The following is a 25,846-nucleotide window of genomic DNA, read 5'->3' as shown; positions in this document are numbered from 1 at the left end:
CGTAATTTTGACGTAGGTGCGTACGTTGTCATGACGACCCAATGTTGGAAGGCTGTATTATTCTATGACTCATTTACGGCTTGTGCATGGTTCGTGGAAACACACCTTGCATGTAAACTGGTGTCCAGATTTGCACTCAAAGTATATAATTTAAAGACTAATACGGATTGCTTGCTCGCAAATCAAACACACGTGCTGGCAAACCAACCTGTGTGGGTTATCCCTAAAATTGCGTCATCGGGCACACCGTCGCATCATGCTGCTGGCTACGCCTTACGCGGTATTTGCGTATTTACTCGGTGCGTGACACACAACATAATGGTAGCAACAAGACGAGCAAAAGGACACACAAAGGGGAGTGGCGTGGCCTGGCAGGGCAGGACAATGAGTGCTCGTGTTAAGTCCGCTGGCTGATGCAACCTGTTAACCCACTGTCCTAGAGGTGCTGGTGAACCTCTCTCTCTCTCTCTCTCTCTCTCTGTGTGTGTGTGCGTGTTATTTTCTCCATCGTTGTTCAGTTTATGCACAATATGACCTGTCTATTTCTTGTTTGTAATCGCTGTTAAATTATCTTCAACTTTTGACTTGTCTAATCCATGATGTTCACTTCCTATCTCTCCGTGTTATATCCAGCTTTTCATCTCCATTCTTCCTTGTGTGCATCCAAGTCCATAATGCTCTAATGTTAATCAAAATGGTAAAAATCTACATATTCGGTCACGAAGGAAACACAGCAGGGAGAAGCAATATATATCTAAGCTTGGACTAACGTTATTTCTGCACGTGCCAATAATCTAAAAAAAAAAAAAAAAGGCAGTAAATGAGGAAATTTGAAGGGTTAATTAAAAATAGTTACATAGAAAAGACGGAACCTAACTTTAACATCGTCACTGTACAGGATTTAAAACGACAACGAAGCCTAAAAATTAATATGCAAATGTGTATGCTTGAGAGGTCCGGTAAGAGAATATATGTACAAAACACTACTTATACCTTCATTGTATGTTCTCATAATAAAATCAAAAAAATCTAGGATAATCGAAACATATCAGTGAAAATGCTGAAACACATGAACAAATAGGAGGCATGAGAGTTGGCTGCAGTAAGTTTTTTTCTCTTCAACTACTCTGAAATCTTATTTCATTATGCTAAGTATATATCTGTGTTTGTATATAGGCCACATCAAAAGGACACCGAAAGTAAGGTTATTATCACCAAGATCATGATGATTGTGGTGATGATAATGGTGGTGAAGATGAATGATATGATTTTGATGATAATGAGGAATATGTTTATAATAATGAGGATTCTAGGATAATTATATTTTTTATGATAATAATTGAGATGATGATAATGCTGATGAAATATGATAAGACAATTACAAGTTCACGGTGTCCGCTATCAGTGAAGCACACACACACACACACACACACACACACACAAAAAGAGCATGAGTAACGATCACACCAATACAAGGTACGTATAAGTGCCAACGTGGCAGGCAACAACAAAGCAAATATAAGCTGTAGTACAGGGAAAAGAAAAACACGTTCAGCCCATCATTTTCCTAGTTGCCACCTCTCTTCCTTGACTACATGCCCTGCAGGATCAAAGACAACCATCCAAAGCTTATCAAAGGATGGAAGAGTGGGTAGTGTGTGTGCCTTGGGCTGGGAAGTCCCGTGTGGCATGACGCAATCACTCTCCCAGCCCAACCTGACAGTTTCCACACGCCGCAGTCAACGAGCAGAGAGAGCTAGAAGGTGGGCGCGGGGTTGGGAATGGCTTGTGATAATGGCCACTGGGTCATGAAATATCGAAACTACATGTCACTGATAGATCAAGGTGTCTTGAAATATTAGAGGAAAAGGACGCTAATATGTGGAGTTAAATACACGTGAAATCTCCTCGTAAATGCTGAGAGCGCTAATTTTGACATTGGGAGGCCACTGGACGTTGAAATATAGTGACATGATTGACACAGTGATAGATCAAAGTGACATCATTGTGCTGTGAAATATCATAAATATCATAGAGAGAGGACGCGTTACTACTAATCTCTTCTCGTTGGTGCTGAGAATGCTAATCATGCAGGTGTGTGGAAAGTGAGTGCAGCCGCTCATACCTTTAGGAAGTAATAGTGAAAGACATACAGTGTAGTTTCGTCTTCAAATCATTATTAAAAACACTGGTGGTGAGGGCAGGCATCCAAGCAAACATATTTCTGCCACTAACCAAATAGGCCTATGTGAAAATTCGTATCTATCCCTTGACATATATACTAACGTCGATTCTCCATGGAAGTGTCACGAATATTTTAGACCTGGTGGATGTAAATGCTTTCTTATTTTAAACTGGTGATGGTGATAAAAGGAAACCCGTCCGTTGCAGCAGCACTGTAACATGGCTTATACATTTAAATCTGGCGCCGGCAACCCACGCCCACCTCAACCCTAAACACAAAGACTGCACCCAAACGAAGTATCATCCTTAGCTGAACATATACATAGCACATTACTGATGATATTGTACACGGCTAATAAGTGGTAGGATGTTTGAAAACAGTATATCTAAATAGTAGGAAATGTAGGGAGAGGGTGTGGGTGGCGGTGCGAGGCTAGAGGTGGGCGGAGCCAACGTTGATGACTCTGCCACGGGCTCACTTTTCTCAAAATGAACTGGCCTGTTTCCTTGCCATACGTTCATCACATGTTACCCCATATACAACCATACTGGACCCATGCGCTTTGTTATAAGAGAGAAAGCACGCATCACCCTTTATCTGACCCATCCACGCCCTCCACAGAGATGAATATACAGCGTGTAGGCAGAGAAAATACAGAAATATTTCCCTGGGGAGACGTTCACCGCCCTGCTTCCTGAACGTATCACTCAGGAGTAGTTTAAACCCGTCCCTCTAGCCGCGAGGACGCCCGTGCCAGTCCCTTCCTCTGTTACGCCTCCTGGAACGTTACCGCGATGAGGCCCAGATCCAGGCACCGGCGGGCAGGTGAGCCGCTGTTATGAGCACCAGTTGCCGGCTGACCCTCGTGCACTAGGGCCGCGTGGACCTACTACTGACGGTGACCCATGAGAGGAACAACACACCCTGACAACACACTGAGTGATTATGTGCTAGCGAGTGAACAGTGGTGCTGATATCTAACACGGAATATTAGTGACTTTATCCCCGCAAACATGTGCTCCACGGACTTTAGCATGCTGGACCTCTTCTTCGATAAGGAGGATCCCGCTTCCAAGGGCCTCGATGGCTTCAAGAACACGCTCTTCAGCAGCTCCGAGGTGCTGGGTGCTGGCAGCGACGAGGACGTGAAGGAGGAAGTGCTTGACTCGGGGACTATTGACTGGAAGATGGTAAGTTTGTCTCTCCCTTGATATGTGTTGTGTGCTTGTGGTCACGTGTGCTCCTTTATTATACATGTTAGTGTGTGAATGTGAATTAGATGAAGTGAGGGTTGACATGTACAGTGGGGAGGAGGGGCAGATGAGGCCTAACTGCTTGCCTTGTCAAAATCAGTCCGTCTTTTGCCATGTGTTGCGTGCTTGTGGTCACGTGTTCTCCCTTAATATTGATGTTAGTGTATGTGAATGTGAATTAGATGAAGTGAGGATTGACATGACAGCAGCGGGGGAGGGGCGAGATGAAGCCTAACTGCTTGCCTTGTCAAAATCAGCTGGCCTCCATGCCGGCTGGCCCGCCCCTCACGCACATATTTCCACCCTATTCGTCGTTATTTCTCACCCATTTCCTTGGTTTACCCGTTCCGAGGTGACATTCACGTGTATATTCGAGGACCACATGGTTGAAATGCGGGTGTATGTTGTATTACTCTGCCTGGAGGTGAACATATGTAGGCGGTGAGGGCCGGTGACGCGAGGCCCACATGGCGAAGCGAGCGGAACGGGTGGGAAGGGAAGGGGAGGGAGAGGGGGGGGACGCTACCTCGGGCTTGCCTCACACAGGTGTCCCCACGATACAACAGGTTGCTGGACATCTCGGCCTTCCCAGGTGTGGTAACGAGGCCTAATGAGTGCACACATGAGATTCTTGATGTATAATAACAAATGCTGTACCTTCCTTTGCTAATCAACCACCTGTTACCACTCCGCTTCCTGTTGCTGCCGCTCTTAACCGGTCATGCTGCATAGGTAAGAGTGCAGGTGGTCGGTATTGATGAGCAGGTGTGTGGAGTTTGTTGTCCTCAACAGGTTTCCATTTATCGGGCATTGCCTCCTATTTTATCGTGTCCTGTCCTAAGACACTATTTTAAAGGATTTCCATGAAGTAGTTTCTTCGCATCGTCATGTTCTTTGATATAGTGATGAGGCTTCCTATTAGAAACCCGAACTCAAATCCTAGCTGATATCTTACATAGCTTAATATGTTCTCATGCCATCGCACGTATTTGTTCTCATTAGATGTGGCACGTGTCTTAACCGTCAACGGTGGCAGCTTGGTGGTATATTAATTGGAAGTTATTTGCCAAAGGTGAATTTTCTGTTCATGCCATGTTTCAATTTTTTTTTTTTTATGTATGCTTTCCCGCACACACTGAAGCTTATGACGAAAAAAAAAAGTATACCTTCATTCGAATAGCTAGATGGTCATAAATATAGTACAATAAGGTGGGCAATAAGCTGAGTGACCGATGGAAACTATATAGATGGTTGTGATAGATTAAGTGCAAATAAGATAGATACCCACCAAAATAAAAACAAACTGGACACAGGTGGAATATTAAAGATGGGTGCATGTACATAAATCTCAAGTAAATTATAGGAAAACCAATATATGAAGGTCCGAAGATAGAAATACATACCGTAAGTGATTAGATGGAAAGTCAAGTAAACAATGATGGATGAGAAATAAAAGATGGATTCATTCGTAAATTAGTATTAGATAGCAAGTGCAGTAAATGCCAAAGAAAGTCAAGAGGAGGAAGCTGGGTAACTGGCTAGGTGGGTGGGTGGTTGCGTGATATGTGGAACGCCGTGATATATATTTCCTTTTCAACACTACGTGACACATTGTTGTCTGTCACCTATTATATTCCACCTGTCCTTGTGCTGACATGGAGAGAGAGAGAGAGAGAGAGAGAGAGAGAGAGAGAGAGAGAGAGATCATACAAGCAAGCAAGAGTTATCATTCCTGCAAATTTGATTCTTCTTTGTTAGCAACTTAGCATCTTTTCTCTTGACATTTTACTCTTTTATGTGGGAACAGTGTGTTGCTCTCTCTCTCTCTCTCTCTCTCTCTCTCTCTCTCTCTCTCTCTGCGTACGTGCGTGTGCATACCTAGCTTTGTCTCCTTTACCGTAAAAAGATAATTACTTCAACAGACAAGGAAAGGGGAGGAAGGAACTTGTGGGGGTGGTAAGTGGGAAAAGCACATGCAGCACAGGTGATCATGTCGGTACAGGTGAACATGTAGGTTGCTCTAATTAAAGAGGCGTTCATCCTACTCACGCCGATCCAACGTGAAGCGAGGTCGTTCTCGTGGCCCGGCCTCTTTACTAACGCCGGGGAACGTGATGAGAAAGCAAACACCCCCCTCTTTCCCCTCACCTCATCCCCCCACCTCCTCCACCCCCGCCCCCTTCCCTTCCACCGGCGTCGGGTGAAAGTGGTGCGGGGGTGGCTGGTGAGTGCCGGGAGGGGAGGAAGGGACTGAAGGGTTGGTAGGGTGGGTGGGAGGCGAGTGGTTGAAGGTTTGTGGCTGGCGCAGGTGAAGAGGAAGGATTTGAGTTGCATGTTTCTCCCCGTTCTCATGATCACTGGATTGGGTTTCATGAGGTTTCTCGGTTCATACTTTCTGCTCATGTTATTTGATAGCATTCCATCCCATAGGACTTTACTGCTTTCTCCTTGTATCTTTCTTTTTATCACGTGCATTCCGACTTTACTTTTATTCCTTTTTTTTATTTTTCCTTTGACTAGTAAGTGATTGGCTATAACTTGCGCTGGTTTTTTCCTGCTTTCCCTTTTCCTTTATTTGATATTGCAAGCTGTTATAGGTAATAGTACTTATTCCACAGCCTAAACCACAAATTGCAAGGTAATGGAAATGTCAGAAACTTTAAGACATTTACTTCTTTTTTTACCGTAACTGTTACATGCACTTTCATTTCGATTTTCTTTCATCCTTCTTTTGTCATGCAGGAAATTATATATAGGTAAGACTGTCGTTCCACATTCAGAGCTATCGATTGCAGGTTAATGGAAGTGTGTTAGAAAGTTTTGTGGAGTTTAAAACTGACAAAACAGGAAATACCTTACTACTGGAATCTTGCCCGTATCCTCCTGCCGTCAGCCCTTTCCTTCCTCCCCCAACCCTTTCCTTCCTCCCCCAACCCTTTCCTTTTTCCCCCCAACCTCTTCCTTCTTTCCCCCAACCCCTTCCTTCCTCCCCCAACCCGTTCCTTCCTCCCCCAACCCCTTCCTTCCTCCCCCAACCCCTTCCTTCCTCCCCCAACCCTTTTCTTCCTCTCCCCAACCCTTACCTTCCTCCCCCTTTGTGCCGTGAGTAACGGGCATGACTGAAATACAGGTCAGAGTTGGCTCATCCTCTCTGATTCGGATGTTGCTGGCCTAGTTGTATAAGAGTGAACGGTAAGAGTATAATGTATGTATGTATGTATGTGTACGAGTTCTGCTGTTGATGAAAGTATTGCAATTTGATGTTCTCTTCGTTCAAAATATATAGCAGGGTAACCTCTATTTATATCATTAGTAGGTAAAAGGGGGAGATGTGTGTGTGTGTGTGTGTGTGTGTGTGTGTAGGCAATGACACTGTAAGCTCGATAAACAAAGTATAATCTGCTCTACACTTAAAACCACCCGGAATCGGAATTGCTGTTGAGTTTTGACCAGTCATGGTCGTCGTGGTAGTAGTGGTGTACATGAGTGGCGGTAGGTGGTCGATCTAAAATGCAGGAGAAAGCTGCTTCACTTCGCTCGTATAGTAACATGCAAGTCAGCCAGTCAGCCAGCAAGCCCGGAAGGCCCTCTCAAACCGGCTGGCTGGCTGGCTGGTTGTCTTGTCTCGACTACGCACCCCCAAACCAGGCCTTTCCAAATGCCGAGGGCCTTTCTTCCTGCTCCTACATAGCCACCAGCTTGTTCAGCCCAATAGAGGGGGATCCAGACACCCTTCACTCAGGAATACGAGGCGGGGGGCTGCGAGCGAGCAAGAGGGAGAGGGTATAGGGAGAAGGAGGGTGGAGGGGGCATCCTCGAGCCTTCCTCACGCTGGGTAAGTTTTCTCTCCCTGGCAAGTCACGATAAGAGAGAGAGAGAGAGAGAGAGAGAGAGAGAGAGAGAGAGAGAGAGAGAGAGAGAGAGAGAGAGAAATATCATAAGGACCCAGACCCACGAACTTTCTTCAAAATCACAGCCCATCATCATCGTCTTGCCATGCGGGAGTCCACATCACTTGCGGTGTGTCCTCGTCGTTGCTCAAACCACTGATGCACGTTGCCACCGTTAGAAGGAACCAGGAAATGAATGTGAAGCTCTGGTAGGCAGGCACTTCCTCGGGGCTGAAGAATGGAACGAGGAAAGAAGTTAGGTGTGGGTCTGGAATGCATCGTGGGGAAGAAAGAGAAAGAGGAGAGAAAAGAAGTTAGGTTAGTGTGCATTATGGAGAAGGGAGGAACAAGGTAAAGGTTAGGCTCGTAATTATGCATCAGGAGGAACAAGATTGAATATAGATAAAGAGCATTGAGGTTAGGTTGGCATCACATCATGGAATAGTTGTAAGACCTTCCACGAAACCACAATAAATATACAGGCTGAACCTTTGATTTAGCTACTGCATGTAAGTCGAGGGTTGGTTGGTTCCTTATAATGTAAAGAGTAAGAACTGTGGGCCTGAAGAGCATCGTGAGGAAGAAGATGAGATGGAAGAGAAAGGATTTGAGGTTACGCTGGTGTTGCATCATGGCATAGTAAATAGACTTCTCGAAAAAGCATGCTATTGTCTTGAGTATTTTACTGAGTGCCTGCATGTTCACATTATTTTACTCCGTGCCGACTTACACAACATAACCGCGGTGGAGGGTCAGTTGAAAGTGGTATGGTTGTGTGTGTGTGTGTGTGTGTGTGTGTGTGTGTGTGTGTGTGCTTGCACTCTTGTTAGGGAATGCATCCTCAGGAATATATGAGCGATGAAAAAGTAATATGGTATTCCCTGCCTATGAAAGCTTTCCCCTAGTCCATTAAAAAAAAATGCCATTGGAATATATCATTAATGTATGCCAACGACCGCTATCAAAGAATCTTCATTTAATAAGCTCATCGTTCAATAAGCTCTCCTTCCTTAAGAGGTCTTATACACGATATTATAGTCAACTTTTTTTTATACAACTAAGGCAGTTAAAGAGTATTAAAAGAGAACGCAAAATATTTTTCCCAGAGTAGCTGAAAATGGGTCAGTTTAGGTTGGAGATATCCATGCATTCATTCTTGAAAGCGTTTTAGTCGTAGGAAGTAGAGACGACAGGAGGTTGTTGTAGAGGTACGGTAATTAGTGGAGGGATTGAAAGTGAAGATATTGATTAACTCGACATTAGGAAACTGAACACCATTGGGTCGAGCTAGAGAGGCATGTCAGCGAGGCCGCGGAAGGGTTTGAGGGGCTCAAGTTAGCAAGTTCATAAGAGCAGTTGGCGTGAAAAATGGTGATAGAAGATAGCAAGGAAGCAATACCGCTGCGGAATAAAAGAGTCATTAAGAAGGAGGAAGGTGTTGAGATGAAAAACTTACACATGGCAGCTCATAATAAACTTGAACGCAATTAATGCAGGGCTGCAGACAGAGGTGGAGCCGTGAACATGATCAACAAGTATTTCGTAATAGGTATGAAGGGTGGTGTTTGTACATGGCAGTGTAGGTGGAGGAGAAGGAGGAGGACAAGATTGCTGTATCGGGAGATAGAGTGAGCTGGTGGCTCTTGCCGTGATAAGATTGTGCCCCGAGCTGCCAGGATGACGAGGTGCAAACTGGCGTGCATGGGAGGGGGCGGGGTTGCCGGAGCTCTCAATGCGGAAACCTGTAATAGAAAGTTTGCAAAAGCCGGGTCATGGCGAGACCGGCGTCCACGGTACAGTGTTTGCTGGAACTGGAGCGGCCGGCGGAAGACCGTGGGGGAGACTCGTTGGGGAAAGGAGGCACGGGGGGGAAGCGGATTGAAGCACTTATTACCTCCATGGATTGAAGCAAGCAGTCACCCCGACGCCAGCCAGCCAGTAGTCGGTGGTGGCGGCCAATTGTAATTAATAATTATGAATATTTTTCTGACGCACTTTCATTGTTGTGATGATTTATAGCAAGTATTGTGTAACGTCAACGTTAATAATTAAGCACGTGCTGCCTTCTTGGTAATGCTTTCTATTAATAAGATTTTTTTTGTCTTTTACGCTAAGTTATTGCTGTGATAATATGTAAATACACCCACGTTATTAGCGCGAGACGATTTCTCGGTAACAGTATTTCCGTTCATGCGTGGCTAATGGGTCATGGTAATGATAATAATGATAAAAGTAGTAATACATAATCAACTTGCATTGAACCCTCATTAAAATTTGTTGCGGTTCAAGAGCAAACGTAAATATAGCACATATTGAAAGACTAAGATAAAGGATCAAGCTACATGAAAACTAAAAATAAACACAGAAGTGACACGTTTTATTTTTGTCACAGTAAAGGCGGCAGACCCAGGGCCAAAAAAAGCCCGCAACATGCTGCTCCAACAAGTAAAATAGAGGATGCCAAAATTAAAAAGTTTTCTTTCTACATTATAAGAAAAAAATGTCCACCGAATGAGTATAGGAAAGTGAAATTTGTCATGCCGTTGTAATGTATGGTGGATGGTGGTCATGTCGTAAGTCTAGTAGGTGTTGGTAACGACATATAGGCTACCTACATATGGTGGTGGTGGTGGTGGCGCCCGCAGGCCTTGCCAGGTGTTCATTTAAACGGGTGTGTCTCAGGTGTGTGTGTCGTTACAAGACACACGCGAAGTCAGTCTCTCTCTCTCTCTCTCTCTCTCTCTCTCTCTCTCTCTCTCTCTCTCTCTCTCTCTCTCTCTCTCTCTCCTATACATTTTTACCATATCTTTTCTGTAATCTGTCCAAGTGAAAGTAAGTTTTCGTTAGTAATTTTTCTCCATTCAATATTTCTTACCTCGGGTCAGGAATTTTCAGCGTACACACACATACACACACACACCACACACACACACACACACACACACACACACACACACACACACACACACACACACACACACACACACACACACACACACACACACTTGAGTATACAGGTGTTCGGGGGCCCAGCACACCTGTCTGCCTCGTGCTCTTTCTGCTCCTCTGTGCTGCATTTTCGGCTTCCTGTATTCATTTATTTATTTCCTTCATTCTCTCTGGTTTTGTTCTGCAGCGGGAGTCATTTTTCTGCATCTATTTACTTCAATCCTTCTTTCTTGATATATTTTTCTTGGTGTTATTCTTGCTTTTACAGTGTTATGGTATGTTTTTAAGACCTACACAAATGGCACCTGAGAGAGAGAGAGAGAGAGAGAGAGAGAGAGAGAGAGAGAGAGAGAGAGAGAGAGAGAGGTATATTTAAGTAAACAGGCCAGGAAGAGAGATGGAAGCCGTGGCGGTAGCGAAGGAAAATCTGGGTGTGGTCGCGTGGTAAGGCAGCAGTATAGTAGGGTGGCTGTGAGGAACCTGCACCAGTAGAAACTAGAAAGTAGCTAAGCTGGAGCCTTGGCCAGGAAACTTAAGGGAGGAGGAGGAAGGGAATGATGGGTGGTTGCCTGGTGTGGTGGAGAAGGTAGATGGGGAGAGATATCAAGAAAGGGTGGGAGGAAGGGAAGGAGGGAAAGTTAACGATGAAAAAAGGAAAAGGGAAGCATGAATCATAAATGAGAGGATGGATGGAGAGTATAAGTGGAGTAGAAGATTTGTAGGTGCAGTGTTAATGGGAAGTTTATTGAAGAAGGGAGAGGAGGAGGAGTGAAAGTAAGATTGAGCGGATAAAATAAAAGATGAAGAGAAATGAATGAAAAAAAAAGGGATTGCTGACTGAAAGGATGAAGTAAATGTGAGTTTGAATCGTTAGGTGGTAAGGGTGGCGGGGTTGGGTTAGCAGTGTAACGAGGGAAAAGGAAATTGACAGTAAAGTGAATGGGATGACTAACAAACGCAAACAGCATGACGTATCCAGAAAGATCGATAGGTTGTTACAGAAAAAAAAATGAGCACATCAATCATTGCTAATAACACATCTTGTTCATATAATTGTCTAAGAATACTAATAGAATCAATGAGATCAATAACACGCGAGGCCTTGGAGTAGCTAACGAAGGAGGAAGAAAACAGGGAGGGAGAGGGAAAGGAAGGGAAGCATTGCAGATATCATGCAGAGAGAGAGAGAGAGAGAGAGAGAGAGAGACACTATCTCCACCACCACCACGACTCTGTCACGTGCACTTCACCATAGAGCGGAAATCTCTCGCCAAGCCGGTGGTACTCTCGCTCTTATGTGCCGCTCCTGTCCTCGTTTGACGTGTGATGCAGTCCCCTCTCCTTCCCCTCCTCTCTCTCTCTCTCTCTCTCTCTCTCTCTCTCTCTCTCTCTCTCTCTCTCTCAGCCACGCCCGCCAACTCAAAGCCCCCAGGGATACTCTCCTCCCTTCCCCGTAAACTCTCCCTCGAGGTAGAATTTCCCCAATACGTGTTTCCTTCCAGGTATATTACTTGAACCGCGTTGGGTGGATATAGGGGGAAAAACATGTAGGAGGGAACATGATTTTTTTATTTAACTTTTTTTTGTAAGCTCCCTGTCACTCCTGCCTTGTTTCTTTATGCTACGACTGCTGCTTACACACACACACACACACACACACACACACACACACACACACACTCCTCCTCGTCGTCTTTCATCGCCTTGAAACTTCGTGGAACAAAAATCTAAAATCAGCACATCGATGACTGTATACACGCAAGTCATACCAAACTCAAAAGAAAACATCAAGCAGCAGGAGTGTGTGTGTCCTGCTGCTTGATGTTTTCTTTTGAGTTTGGTATGACTTGCGTGTATACAGTCATCGATGTGCTGATTTTAGATTTTTGTTGCACGAAGTTTCAAGGCGATGAAAGACGACGAGGAGGAGGAGGAGGAGGAGGAGTCATTTTTTTTATTGCAGTACAAAGGCCTTTCCCAAATCCTTAACATCTCAACTTGCTGTTACTGTACTCTGTCCTGCTCCTCAAATACTCTTCAACTCTCCACTCGGTCCATTAACTGCCCTGCTGACTCCTACAATCCTGTGTTGCCGCTTTTACTTTGGTTGTCCATCTGTTATCAGTTATACGTATGATATAACCTGCTCAAGTCCATTTCTTATTCTTAATTGTCCCTAAACTATTTTCAACTTGGTGCTCACTTCCTGGCTCCGTTATACCCCTCATTTTTCTCTCCATTCCTCGCTGTTCGCTTCTTAGCTTTCTCTTAATTATCTTATGAGGCACCAAGTTTCTGAACCTTATGTTAGGACCAGCAAGATACATTGATTATGCAGCAGTATATGGAAAAGATTCGATAAGGAGTAAGATAAACGGATGACGGTCAAGGCTCTGAAATGAAAGGACCTCTCTCTCTCTCTCTCTCTCTCTCTCTCTCTCTCTCTCTCTCTCTCTCTCTCTCTCTCTCTCTCTCTCTCTTTGTCGTTTGTGAGCCAAACTTGGATAAGCTGCCAGACTATGTAATTTGTTATCGAATGGTTGCTGTAGTAGACTGTTTGTGAGCTTGTTAGCTATATTCGAAAGGCTGCATAATATTACTTTTTCATCCAAGGGCTCCAATACCAGACTGTTAGTAGTTGTAAGCTAGTTTACTCCAGTACCTTGGGCTTAGCTAATAGGGTAAACTGTTATAGAAAAGTATCTCGTGATAAAACTCGAGTGGCTAAAAATACGTTGTCAGTGTTTACGTGACGGTGGTGATGGTACTCCTGCATTATACAACCTTCGATTTACTACTATACCATAAGAACTGTGCCCTTAGAAGTGTAGGGGGAGGGCAGGGGTCAATGTGTGGGAGATAAAGGCGGGTTGTGAAGATGTTTGATACGCATGTTTTTGATTTTGTTAGTACGCATTTATGGTAGCTTACACACACACACACACACACACACACACACACAAGAAATTCTTAGCTCCATCCTGTTTTGTTTAGCTGTACCGCCATGGGACCTTTTTTTGTTGTTAGCGAGAGAGAGAGAGAGAGAGAGAGAGCGCATGTATACATAATGATAATAAGCTTCCCGTCTCATCTCGTTTAAGACGTCAACATGTGTGTGTATATCCGGTCGGTTTGTCGGCCAGGCTTCGACTGTTTAGCTTCTTAGTGTGAAACATAAAAGAAACTACATAGGAAAGGGGTTTTGAGGAGAGGAAAATATAGACCAAAAGGAGGAATAAGATTAGAAGGAAAAGTGGCGAAAAGGTTGAATAGGAGTATGAAGAAAGAGAAACCGGATGAAAAGAAAGAAGAGGAGGAGCAGAAGTAAGGAGACTGATGAGAATGACAGCAGAGGATGAGAAACTAGAGAGGGGGTGGGAAGAAGATAAAAAGAGGAGGAGGAGGAGGAGGAGGGGAAATCAAGACAGTAAACAAGCCACCTAATTGGAACCATACACTAAAAACCTACAAACTTGCTAGCTTGGACCACAGGCTTTAGTAGGAAACACATGCCTTGCTTCACTTTGCATTGTGGGGCCTGTGTGGTTAGAATATCAATATCATGTGCAGTCGACGCTGTTTAGAAGGCACGAGGGGGAAATAAACATGGAATACAGGTCTGAACAAGGAAGGGATGAGCCAGGGACAGCTTGCGTGTTAATAGGCCAGTGTTACCAACCTAAAGACAGAAGTATAAGAGGGAAGGAAGTGAGTAATATTATAAAACAGGAAAACTTTAGACGCGTTTTTTTCCCATGTGTGTGTGTGTGTGTGAGAGAGAGAGAGAGAGAGAGAGAGAGAGCGTTGGGTGGGGCGACAGGAAATGCTGACGAGCAACAAAACGAGAACGAGGACGAGGGGGAGGAAAATGAAGGCAGTGACAAGGAAAAAAGAAAATGGGAAGACTGGACGTAGGAGTAGAAGGGAGAGGGCAAACAAACATATGAAAGCAGAGAAGAAATAATAAGGAAAGGGTTATTGGAATTGAAGAAAAGTAAAGCATGAGAGAGCATGCAACACAAAGAAAGGAGGAAGAATAAGGAAAGGGAAAAGGAAGGGATGAATGTGAGGGAAAGTCTTGAGAGGACGAAAAGAATGAAGAGGAAGAAGAGGAGGAGGAACGGAAGGGTAATGGGTTCTGTCTGCCTGCAATGCGCCCTCACAACCCCCCCCACCCCCTACTAACATGTTCATCGTGACCAGTAAAGAAAGACTTGACACACACACACACACACACACACACACAGATCAATACTCAACGCACACAGGCTTCAGTGCATACGGCGTTGAGAGAGAGAGAGAGAGAGAGAGAGAGAGAGAGAGAGAGAGAGAGAGAATACAAAGGTCCACGTCCCCTACAAGGTTTCTACTGACCCTGTACCCCTAGTCCACTCCTCCTCCTCCTCCTCCTCCTCTGGTTATGAAATTCTAGGCTGACTTGTTCCCCTTGTCTTCGTCCCCCTCCTCCTCCTCCTCCTCCTCCTAGTTTTCACCTCTCGGCAAACACTTGTCCTTCAAGATTCTGGTCCCCAGCAAGAAAGACTTGAGAAGCAGACTGATAAGAATGATGTTGATTCGTAGATTTCCATACGTGTACCTATCTAATCTCTTGTCTGTCTCATTAAGTATTTCTCTCTCTCTCTCTCTCTCTCTCTCTCTCTCTCTCTCTCTCTCTCTCTCTCTCTCTCTCTCTCAACGTCACCATCGTGTAGGCTACTTACCTATCTTATCTGATGTCTGGCTCAGTAAGATTCTCTCTCTCTCTCTCTCTCTCTCTCTCTCTCTCTCTCTCTCTCTCTCTCTCTCTCTCTCTCTCTCTCTCTCTCAACGCCATATTTTTCATCCTCATACCAACATAACATAATTTTCAACTGTATGGGATTAGGAAGTTAAGTCGTGTGTGTGTGTGTGTGTGTGTGTGTGTGTGTGTGTGTGTGTGTGTGTCGTTATGAGCGAAAGTTCTGGAGGGAGCGAAGTTCACGCCTCTCCCTCCTCTCTCCTCTCCTCCTCCCCACCAGACCACCCCAGCCCATTATCTCTCCTCACCCCCCCCACTCCACTCCATCCCTGAAATCTGGCCCTCTCCTACTCCACCCACCACACCATACCGCTATAAAGAACTCCCTCACGCTGTATATACATGACCACACTGCTGTATCATTTCCTCATCCTATTCCACACCACACCAGTCGAATGAAATAACTAATAATGAAAGTAATAATAATGATAATACTTTTAGCTATCACACATTTTATACTCATTGCGGCCGGTGAAAGAACAAAGTGACTTCTCTGGCCTCTTGTTTTCTTTCGTCGGAGTAGCACCTCGCTGGCCTTTTTGTTCGTTTTTTTTTTCCATAGAGCTGCCTAGTAAAAAAAAATATTAAAGGTCACTAAATATTTAAGTATCTGACTCCATATTTCACACCTACCATGCCAAGCAACCATCATCATCATCAGCTGCACCATCCACACTTGTACACTGCATTCCACAGCACATCACACCCTCCTCACACCCCGTACACTACCACAGTTGTCATACCACAAAGTCAACACATCACATACCACACACACTCAACAAATGCACTCTCTCTCTCTCTCTCTCTCTCTCTCTCTCTCTCTCTCTCTCTCTCTCTCTCTATCTATCTATCTATCTCTAATTGGTTATGAGGAAGGAGATAAAGGAGATAACGCAGCTATTTGCTTTGATTAAGAGTTCCCTGTGTTGGCGAAGTTTGTGTATGTCGAAGCTTCTACTTACCATCAACACCTACTTACCATTTCTCTTTTTGGTGCCCTTAGTGGAGTTCTTAGTTAACAGTGGTCGTGTGAGTTAGCGTCAGAGTAACTATAAAGTGGTTCGTGTGTTTAAATGAATCCTCCGGTAATTCGAAAATATTATGCTTTTAGTTATATTTCTCTACTGTTTTTTTTCTTGATGTCGAAATCCTAACACATGATTACCTACTTTTTCTTACGGTGACATTCTATTAGTCTTCAAAGCTAGTTGAGATAATAATAGTAGTAGTAATAGTAGTAGTAGTAGTAGTAGTAGTAGTATTGATTCACCCAACGAGGAAGGGATGAAGACGAGTGAGTGACCTTTCGGTTGGTAGGTGCTTGATGACACTCACTACCTGACTACCGGAATGCCTGAGTGACTATGACCTTCACCAGGGAGTTAATGTTGCACGAATATCGATGTTCCAGTCCCGTGCACGTTACTTGGCACCAACTTCGCTTTCTGGTGACCTACTGTTTTAAAGATTAGCCCAGCCTCCTTCCTTCCTTCCTCATGTTGGTGATGCTGGTGAAGGTGGAGGAGGGAGAGGGAGAATTGATTTTTGAGAGGAATGTTTAATTAGCCCTGATGATGATGATGGGGTGGTTATGGTAGAAGAGGAGGAGGAGGAGGAATAGTTGATGTAGAGGTATACGAGTCATTATGGTAGTGTGTGTGTGTGTGTGTGTGTGAGGGGGATGAAAATGAAGGAAGATTAAAAGGAAAAAATAAGTGCACAGGTGTATATGGGTCTAATTAGAGTTGTAAAGGTGAAGGAAGAGGAGAGTAAAGGAGAAACATGATATAGACTTACACTTGTTGAATTCCTGTAATGATGTTGATGGAGACGAAGATAAAGAGTGGTGGTGGTGGTAAAAATAGAAGAGGAAGAGACAGAGGAAGAGGAGGAGGAAGTGAAGTGCATACATATATACCTTGATAGCATGTGTGACGGTGCAAAGGAAGAGACCGACGTTGACCCGAAATTGACCTCTCTTTCGGCCACCTCTTTTAATTCTTTCTTAGGAGCAGCGAGTAGCGGGCTTTCTTTTATTGTTTCCTTTTTTTTGTGCCCTTGAGCTGTCTCCTTTGTTGTAAAAAAAAAAATGCAGCGAGTGTTACGTTGGTTGGGCTTCTTACTACATTATATACGTTAAGGGTGACACAACGTTCGCCAGCCAGCCACTACCTTCCTTCCTTCCTCTTACGTACGTGTTGGTGGTGAGGCTCTAGCAGTGTAGGTCTTCCTTCCGCTACTTGTTAACCGAACTACGTAGAACCTCGAAGGATTACGTTTTTTTCTTCATTTCTGGACTTGTAGCGACCGTGCGGGGCTGAGAAATGCTCTAGTGGGTGGTGTGTATGTGGTGAGTGTTAAGTGGGCGGGTGTGGGCGTGTGGCGCTGTATAGGAACTAGTGGTTGTGGTGGTGTGTGGGTATTACATCGCTCTTGATTGTTTGGTTGTCTAATACTCATGTTTCGGTGTTTGTTTAGGTTGCGGGTAGGACAAACTTCGGTGTATGATGGTATTGATTGCCGTTAGGTACACAGTAACAGACAACACACACACCCCTCCGATACAGACGCCGAGAGCAGCCAGTCCGTGAGTCGTCTTATTCAGGTCATCCTCAAGAGAAGGGAATACCAGGCTGAGAGGGACAGGGAGGGAAGACGTGAGGGTTGGGAGGGCGGGGGAGAGTGAGCGTGCATATTTTATCCCTCCTTCCTCTTCCTCGTGGATGCAGGGCTACAGGCGGCAATCACATGCATAGGAAATCTTTTAATGGTAGATAAGATGTCTTGTTAATATAACCTTTTTTTCTCTTCCTTTTCCTCCACATTCTTTGTTACAAGCGGCGGACACGTGCCTCGGAGATCACCTGCTGACAGAGGCGCACACACCTTACTTACGGTTTCGCTAACACAAACACTTCATCCTATCCCTCTCCCCTTCCCTTTCCTCTCCCCGTCCCGGTCCTTTCGTCCTCCCTTTCTCTTCCTCCCTCCCTCCCCAGTGCATCGATTTGAGGGCAGACAGACAGGCACCTTTTAAAATCTTAATTAACACTATGGGATGGACGGACACGAGATGAGACGCAGGACAGACAGGCACTGGTCAGACATAAAGCAGGGCAGGAAGGATGTGAAGGGGTGGGTAGCCTAGTCAGAACAGGGTACGGACAAGCCAGACTGTTACAGGGCAGACACAAGGCAGATCAGGGCAGGATAGGGCATGAAGGGAAGGGAAGGGAAGGGCGGCGGGCAGTGCAAGGCCAAGGTAGGGTATGGCAGCGCAGCAAAGGTCAAAAATGATGTGAAGGGTCGCGAGGGGAAGCATAGGGCAGAAAGGGTGTATTATGTGAAGGGGCGGGATGGGGGCGGGGAGGAGCAGTGAAGGGACAGGCCGAGTAGTGTCCAAGGCCAAGGAGGTGGTGGGCGTGGGTGAGGGAGTTAGAGGGTCGCGGGAAGCCCCTGGTGGTCGGGCGGCGGGCTTCCCGGGGCCGCTGTATGCCGGTTTGCAGCGTCAGCCCGAGGAAAACTTGACGGGAGGACCAGGAAGACTGTGAAGGGGAGGAGGGTAGACTTCTTCCAGTACCTTTCTCTCTCTCTCTCTCTCTCTCTCTCTCTCTCTCTCTCTCTCTCTCTCTCTCTCTCTCTCTAAATCGTTCCATAGGCGTCTTCTGTAAGTGGCACATAGATTATTGATCATCATCATCATCATCATCATCATCATCATCATAATAATAATAATAATAATAATGACAACTACATACTCTCCATAAATATGTATGGAAATAATAAAAAAGAATGATAGTAACAATAATAAGAAAAGGAAGAAACAACAACAGCCGCAGCAGCTACGACTGGATCCACAAAAAACACGCCCCCCCCCCCCCCTTAAAAAAGGGAAAAAAAGTTGTGGTCCTTCTGGAAGTGTTCTTTCTGTACCAAGGAGGTTTTCGACACCCTTCACGTGGCCGTCACTCGTCCATGCACTATTTCGTTTATCTGCGGTTGTGATCTTGCTGCTTCATGGTAGGCGGCGCGGTCGTCAGTGAGGCGTGGGAGCCGCGGGCTGCACGGCGGGGGGCGGCTGCTGTTGTTGATAAGCTAGGTCCGTAGGTGGCAGAGAGGCGGCGTAAAGCAGAACCTACAAACGTCGGCACTGTCTTGTCTCCCGCCGCCCGCTGCCTGACCGTCCCCGCGACCCCACTTCACAGAGGCACTCATCCTCTCCCCCGCTGCCGCCCCGCTTAAGCTTAAAACGCAGTAGTTGTATCCTCGTTGCATACCCGAGAGTGGCTATTGGGAGGCAAGTGTCGCCAGCCAGCCAGACAACCAGCCAGCCAGCCAGAGAACCAGCCATGTGGGGGAGCGAGTGTTACGATGTGATGGTGCGTGTGGGGTGTCATGACCGGCGGCATAATATTATAACACGTGCTGGAAGGGAAAGGGACATATATCGGTACATCGGAATATATAATAAGAGAGGGTGGGTTGGTATAGGCATTGGGGGTAGAACATATTACTATCTTCATATATTTTTCACTGTGGCCTGACATGCTTATTGATCGGGTTTGTTCCATATTTTCATGCATGGGCAGGGAACTGGGAGAACAGATAACGTGATGGGAGGATAGGAAAGGCATGAGTTAGGCAAAACAACTCAGCACATCCCTTCCACCACACCATACAGTCGCTCCTGAACCGCTCACTGACCGAGTTTGTTTCCTCTCTTTCCAGCCCAACGAGTGGGATGCGGACGAGTTGCTCCGCTCAGTGCTGGACGGGAACGACATGTCGCCCCCCAGCTATGACACACCGTCCCTGGCATACCCCTTGAGCGGCCTGGGCTCCTCACACCACACCCTCGACCCGTCCTCACTGGCCACCCCCACCCTGGAGGCCCCTGAGGACGACATGGACTCCCTCGAGAACCTGGTGGGTCTGCCCTTCCACGCCGTGCTGGACTCCGCCGCCTCGGACTCTGGGATGTCCAGCGACTCCTCTCTGGATCAGCAGGTGTGTGTGTGTGTGTGTGTGTGTGTGTGTGTGTGTGTGTGTGTGTGTGTGTGTGTGAATAACAGGAGAATTTAGGCCTGTATAAACCATTCTCTCCCGTCTGTGTGTCTGTCTGTATGTATCTATCTATCAGTCTATCTACATCACCGTCCCCATGTCCCTCCTCCCTCAGATGTCCCCAGCATCGGGGTATTCCTCCCCCGGTGGCTCTCTCGCTGACATGGGGTTGGGCGGCGGCGGGCTGGGCATGTCCTCGCCTGACCCCGCCCTGGACGCCACCTCCGACGTGTCCTCCAGCAGCGACCTGGGCTCCCTCGGCTCGCTGGGCTCCACCTCCCCCTCAGGCAGCTCTCCGCTAGTTGCCTCGCCGAGCAGTCCCGAACATATACTTGGTCTGGAGGATTTCCTTCAGCCCGATTCCGGTGAGGATATTCCCTAAAATCTAAGAATAGTAATAATAATGATAAGGATAATAGGAAATAATGGTGAGTTAAATTTCGCACTGAGGCATATAGTGAATAGTGATACAGAAAAAAATGTAGAGATATAATGATACATACAATAATTGATAATATGCTAAATTCAATTCTTTCCCATGTGTCTTTCTTCCTAATTTCATGTCCGTGTAACCACATGAATTATATTGTTCTTGTTCACACATTTATATGGTTCAGTGTTATTGAGTTATTTTGTGCGTAAAGTGTGGCCAGTCGTGTGTGTGTGTGTGTGTGTGTGTGTGTGTGTGTTTAGGCTTAAGTCATTTCCAACGTAATTAATGTTTCTTTGCTTAGTGTTATTCCCTCGTGGGTCTCCTCCACTAATTAACGACTCAGGTCACATTCCTTTGCGTGTATTGTTTGTTTATTTTTCTTATTGTCTTCAGAAAGTCAACCTTTGTCATTTATCTTGGTTAATTGTCTTTCTATATTATATATATTTTTTTAATCATCAGGATATACCTAATTTTAATTTTTTTGACATAGGTGCATGCATTTTTTCCTATTTAATGTGTTCTTTTTCTTCCTTTGAGTTTTATCACGAAAAAAAAATGTTAGCGGGTCAGGTTTGTTATTATACATGTTTTTTTATGGATTTGTCAGGTAGCGGATTGATCATTTCATGTATTTATCGATTTATCTCTTCCCACAATTATTTTCTATATTTTCTGACTTTATTTTTAGGGATTTTGATATTTTCCTATTTTTACACATAATTGTCTTTTATCGTCATGTAGGTGTACCCTCATGAACCAAATTATAGGGGAGGCTTCACATGCTCAGGTTACTTTACATCCTCTCGTGTGATCGGTCTTCAAGAGGCCCCGGCGCACCTGTCGCTCCCACACGGCCACAAGAGCGACGCGAGCCAGGCAGGTGTGGCCTCTCAGTGCCAGATAAAGCCCCAAGCGAGACACCCGAGCGCTTGGCCCTAGTTGCGAACACCACGTGGGGCACACACACACACACACACACACACTCAGCGGTCTCAACGTGCATAATATAATCGCTTGTTTGTTGGGTCGGGGCTTCCAATGACACACCCTCTCTCTCTCTCTCTCTCTCTCTCTCTCTCTCTCTCTCTCTCTCTCTCTCTCTCTCTCTCTCTCTCTCTCTCTCTCTCTCTCTCTCTCTCTCTCTCTCTCTCTCTCTCTCTCTCTCTCTCTCTCTCTCTCTCTCTCTCTCTCTCTCTCAGACTCTTCAAATACCACTGTCCTTGTGTATAGTGTAATTTGCCACTCCTGCATAAGCTTACCTAGTTGGAGTTGCATGATTTTGATGTGATGTTGAGTGATCGGGGGGTATACAAGCGAACATGTAAAAGGTTAGTTATAATACACAGAAGTCAGTTATCAGTAAGGAGGATAAAAAAAAAATATGAAACTTTGCCCCATATTCTCAAACATTTCGGGGCTCACACACACACACATCTGACAAGGCTTTCCTACTGATTATGGGTATTTACATGGGTAGTTTTACAAGTCTTGTGATAGTTTGACAAGGATGAAAACCCAACTGATCTCCTTTGTAGGCTTGTGAAGTAGTAGTAGTGAGAGCCGAAAGCGCTTGTGAAGACCTGCTATAGACCGTGAATCAGCAGCCATCAGCACCAGTGTTACCAAATTGGCGTAACTTTGAACATATCATTTCTCGGTTTCAGACCCAAAACTTTCGTATCTATGTTTTCTTGTAACAGATATGGATCAGAAACCGGATAACACAATTTGCTGAGTACGATAGCCTGGTAACGCTTATCAGTAGCACGCACTAAGGAGTCTGAACGTTTGATGCGCAGAACTTGAGTGCAAGGATAAACTATGAATAGATGTGACGAACGCATTACTTCGGCAACAAGGACAAAACCAAGTCGATTTAAAGAATGTAACTCCTATAAAAAAAACTAGTTGAGAGAAGGACGATCGGGATGTGGATTGTGTGAAGAGGTATATATTGCGTAGAGGTATATATTGCGTCATTGCTGAAGGTGGTGGTGATGGTGGTAGGGGTTGTGTTATCAGTAAAGAAGAAATAATCATAAGGTAAAATCTTCTTCTTCTCCAATGCCATCAAATACATTCACATTAGTATAATAAAAATATCGAGAGAGAGAGAGAGAGAGAGAGAGAAAGGGGAAGGGCAGCATAAAGTAGGGGGAGAGAGAATCGTGATAAATGAGGAGGAGGAGGAGGAAGAAGCAGAGGAGGAGGAGGAGGAGGAGGAAGACGAGTAAAGTTGTAGGTTGGTCTGTTAATGTGATACCAGGGAACCCCCACTCTCTCTCTCTCTCTCTCTCTCTCTCTCTCTCTCTCTCTCTCTCTCTCTCTCTCATTATGCCGTGACCATTTTACGAGAGAGAGAGAGAGAGAGAGAGAGAGAGAGGGGTCAACTAACGCAAATATGAGTAAATACGCCCAATAATCTATTTAGGACACAAACCTGCGCTCACTCCCACGGCTAAACTCTCTCTCTCTCTCTCTCTCTCTCTCTCTCTCTCTCTCTCTCTCTCTCTCCTGAACCTCACTCAAGTTAATCTTTTCTCGTCCCCCTTAAGACATATTTGAAAGCGCGCCCTCTTCCTCCTCCCCTCCTCCTCCTCCTGCTCCTCCTCCTCCTCCTCCTCCTCCTCCCTTCTCTATTCCTTTCCTCCTCCCATTTCATTCTCTCTCTTAATTGCCTCCCTCCTCCTCCTCCTGACGGGATTTCCCCATGACCCATGTGCACATTATCCCGGGTAAATCTTTTGTATCTATTTGTTTGTTTGTTTTAGGGGAAGGTACGGGGAATAATCCGACCTATTTATAGCATCCTGTCTCCTCCATGTACTTCTCATCTCCTTTATCATGTCAATTTCCTACTCTGCCCTTCCTTCACATCCTCTCCAGTCCTTTCCTTTCTTTTCTCGTGGCTTTCATATTCTTCTTTTCCTCCTCCTCCCTCGCATCCTCCCCCCTTACCATCTTTTCCCTCCTTTCCTCCCTTCTCTATCGTATCTTTCCCTCTATCCTTCCCTTCCCTCTCTCTCCTTTTCCTTCCTTCGTATTCAGGCTCTTCCTCCATGTTGTCATTTATCGTCCATCAACCACCGCCTTCCCTTCCTCCCTTCTCTATCATATCTTTTCCTTTTTCCTTCCTTCCCTCCCTCTATTCCTTTCCCTCCCTTCTTATCAGTCCCTTCCTCCATATTCTCTCTTATCGTTCTCCTACCATCTCCTTTTCTTCTCTCTCTCCTTTCCTCTCTCCCTCTCCTTTCCTTCCTTCATATCGTTCTCTCCCTTCTATTTCTCCCTTCTCCCTTCCTCTCCTCCAACCATTTCATCCTCATTAGTCCTCAAAGCAATCCACTTTTAGTATATTAGTAAGTGAGGCTTGTTAATTACTTTCTCGAGCTACATACGTTTTAAGAGGTCCCGTGCTTTGAGAGTGAGTGGTATAGATAATTTTAGTGGTGAGGGTGGTGGTGGGGGGTGGTGGTGGTGGTGGTGGTGGTGATGCGTCTCAAGGTCGTCAGATAATCTCGACTACTTGAATATAACCACCGCCACCACCACTACTACTACTACTACTACTACTACTACTACACCTCTATAGTATAATCGGCTCTGCCACCTAAGCGTGTTATACCACGTGCCAAGTACACGAGAGAGAGAGAGAGAGAGAGAGAGAGAGAGAGAGAGAGAGAGAGAGAGAGAGAGTGTGTGTGTCCAGTGATAGGTTTCCTTTTTTCATCATCTGTGGAATATGATACGACACACACACACACACACACACACACACACACACACACACACACACACTACCCCCCCCCCCTCATTTCTCATCACCACCGTACCGTTACTCGTTCTACATATTTTTTTTTTTTTTATAACCATCACCGTATATCATTTTACTTTCAAACGAGATAATTTAAAATGAAAGTTAAAACATTCTTGGCAACCTCTCTGTAGTACTCCACATGCTGAGCCTTATCTCTAATAAAAACCCACCGTAGCGTACGCATAGGTGTGTGTGTGTGTGTGTGTGTGTGTCGTTATCAACCCCGGTTTTAATTGTCTGTCGAAGGTTTCTGTGGTCTGTGGATGAGCGTGGAGAGGGAGCGATTAGATAACGTGGGAGTTTTATAGACATTTTACAGGTTCCTCCTTACGTAAGATAGCTGGGATGAGACGAGGCTCTTGAGACACTGTGCATCCTGTTTTTATATTTACCTTTTTTTTAATCGTAGCTGAGCCTCCGGTGTTGTCTTGATTCTTCCCATTAGATTACTCTTGCCTGACTTTCCTGATATAAATCGCAGGTTATCACGAATTTTGATCATTTATACCAGTGGTTCCCAAAGAGGGCGGTACCACTCACCTGGGGGCGGTGGAAATATCTGGGGGGCGGTGAGGAAATAGGAGGCGGTAGTGGGGCGGCAGGGTGGCATTAAGAGTAATAATTTGTTTTTATTAAATCCAAAATACAAAATCTGTCACAAACACTAATACTAAGCTAAAGGAACAAGTATGCCTTATTGATAATAAAATTGAAGTAAGAAATATAAACTTGAGCATGGCTTTATTTTGTTAACTAGGCCGAAGTCGGAGGGAGGAAGTGATGGGGGAGGGGGCGCTTGGAACTCGCCTGGGAGCCAGTTTGAACGCCAGCCTGGAGAAGTTTGTGGAATCATTGATCTATACCATGGCAGTGTCTTCCATATATTGTCCTGTCTAACAGGACTTAGCAGTCGACGGAATAACAATCGCATCTTTGTGTATAGAGGAGACAACATTCAAGACTGAGTTAGGTTGATGTTGGAAGCTTTTTATTTTTTATTTTTTTTCGTGGATGACAGGTGTAGGTAATATCACCAGAAGGTCGGTCACCCCTAAAAAATGTTATGAAGCTGATGGAATTCAACTGTAGCTGTCTTGGTGTGTGAATAAGGTGTTAGGGTGGAGCCAGAGGGCTAGGCAGCCGTTGAGCATGTCCGGTAGGCTGGCTGACTCTTTTATCTTTGCTTACAACGAATAAACAAAGTGGGGATGGTAAGCAAGATGGGAGTCAGGTGTGTGAGTAAAGTATTAAAGTATGGAGCCAGGAGGACAGGGAACCGTTGAGCATGTCCGGTATAAGCTGGCTGACTTATCGTTGTGTGCTGGGAATAAACAAAGTGAGGAGGGCAAGCAAGATGGGAGTCAGGTGTGTGAGTAAAGTATTATGGAGCCAGGAGCGAGGGAGCCGTTGAACATGTCCGGCAAGCTGATTGACTCTTGTATTTGCGTACAGCG

The 25,846-nt window shown here is 45.3% G+C and overlaps 1 protein-coding gene across 2 annotated transcripts in view; it reads left to right on the top strand.

The window, feature by feature from the left end:
• Positions 1-1,618: 1,618 nt before the first annotated feature.
• LOC127005852 (nuclear pore glycoprotein p62-like) overlaps positions 1,619-25,846 on the top strand; it is a 42,037-nt gene continuing 17,809 nt past the window's right edge. The window contains exons 1-4 of one of the 2 annotated variants that reach the window (XM_050875138.1): positions 1,619-1,763; positions 2,807-3,375; positions 19,804-20,082; positions 20,255-20,504. In XM_050875138.1, the coding sequence (XP_050731095.1) occupies positions 3,199-3,375; positions 19,804-20,082; positions 20,255-20,504 (706 nt within the window). In that variant the 5' untranslated portion in view covers positions 1,619-1,763; positions 2,807-3,198. Of the gene's footprint in view, positions 1,764-2,806; positions 3,376-19,281; positions 19,455-19,803; positions 20,083-20,254; positions 20,505-25,846 lie in introns of those variants that run through there. The other variant, XM_050875147.1, reaches the window with a different exon arrangement.

Source organism: Eriocheir sinensis, chromosome 3, assembly GCF_024679095.1.
Source record: "Eriocheir sinensis breed Jianghai 21 chromosome 3, ASM2467909v1, whole genome shotgun sequence".
NCBI lineage: Eukaryota > Metazoa > Arthropoda > Malacostraca > Decapoda > Varunidae > Eriocheir > Eriocheir sinensis.
Note: the sequence above shows the minus strand (reverse complement) of the source record. Positions and strands in the feature narration are given on the sequence as shown.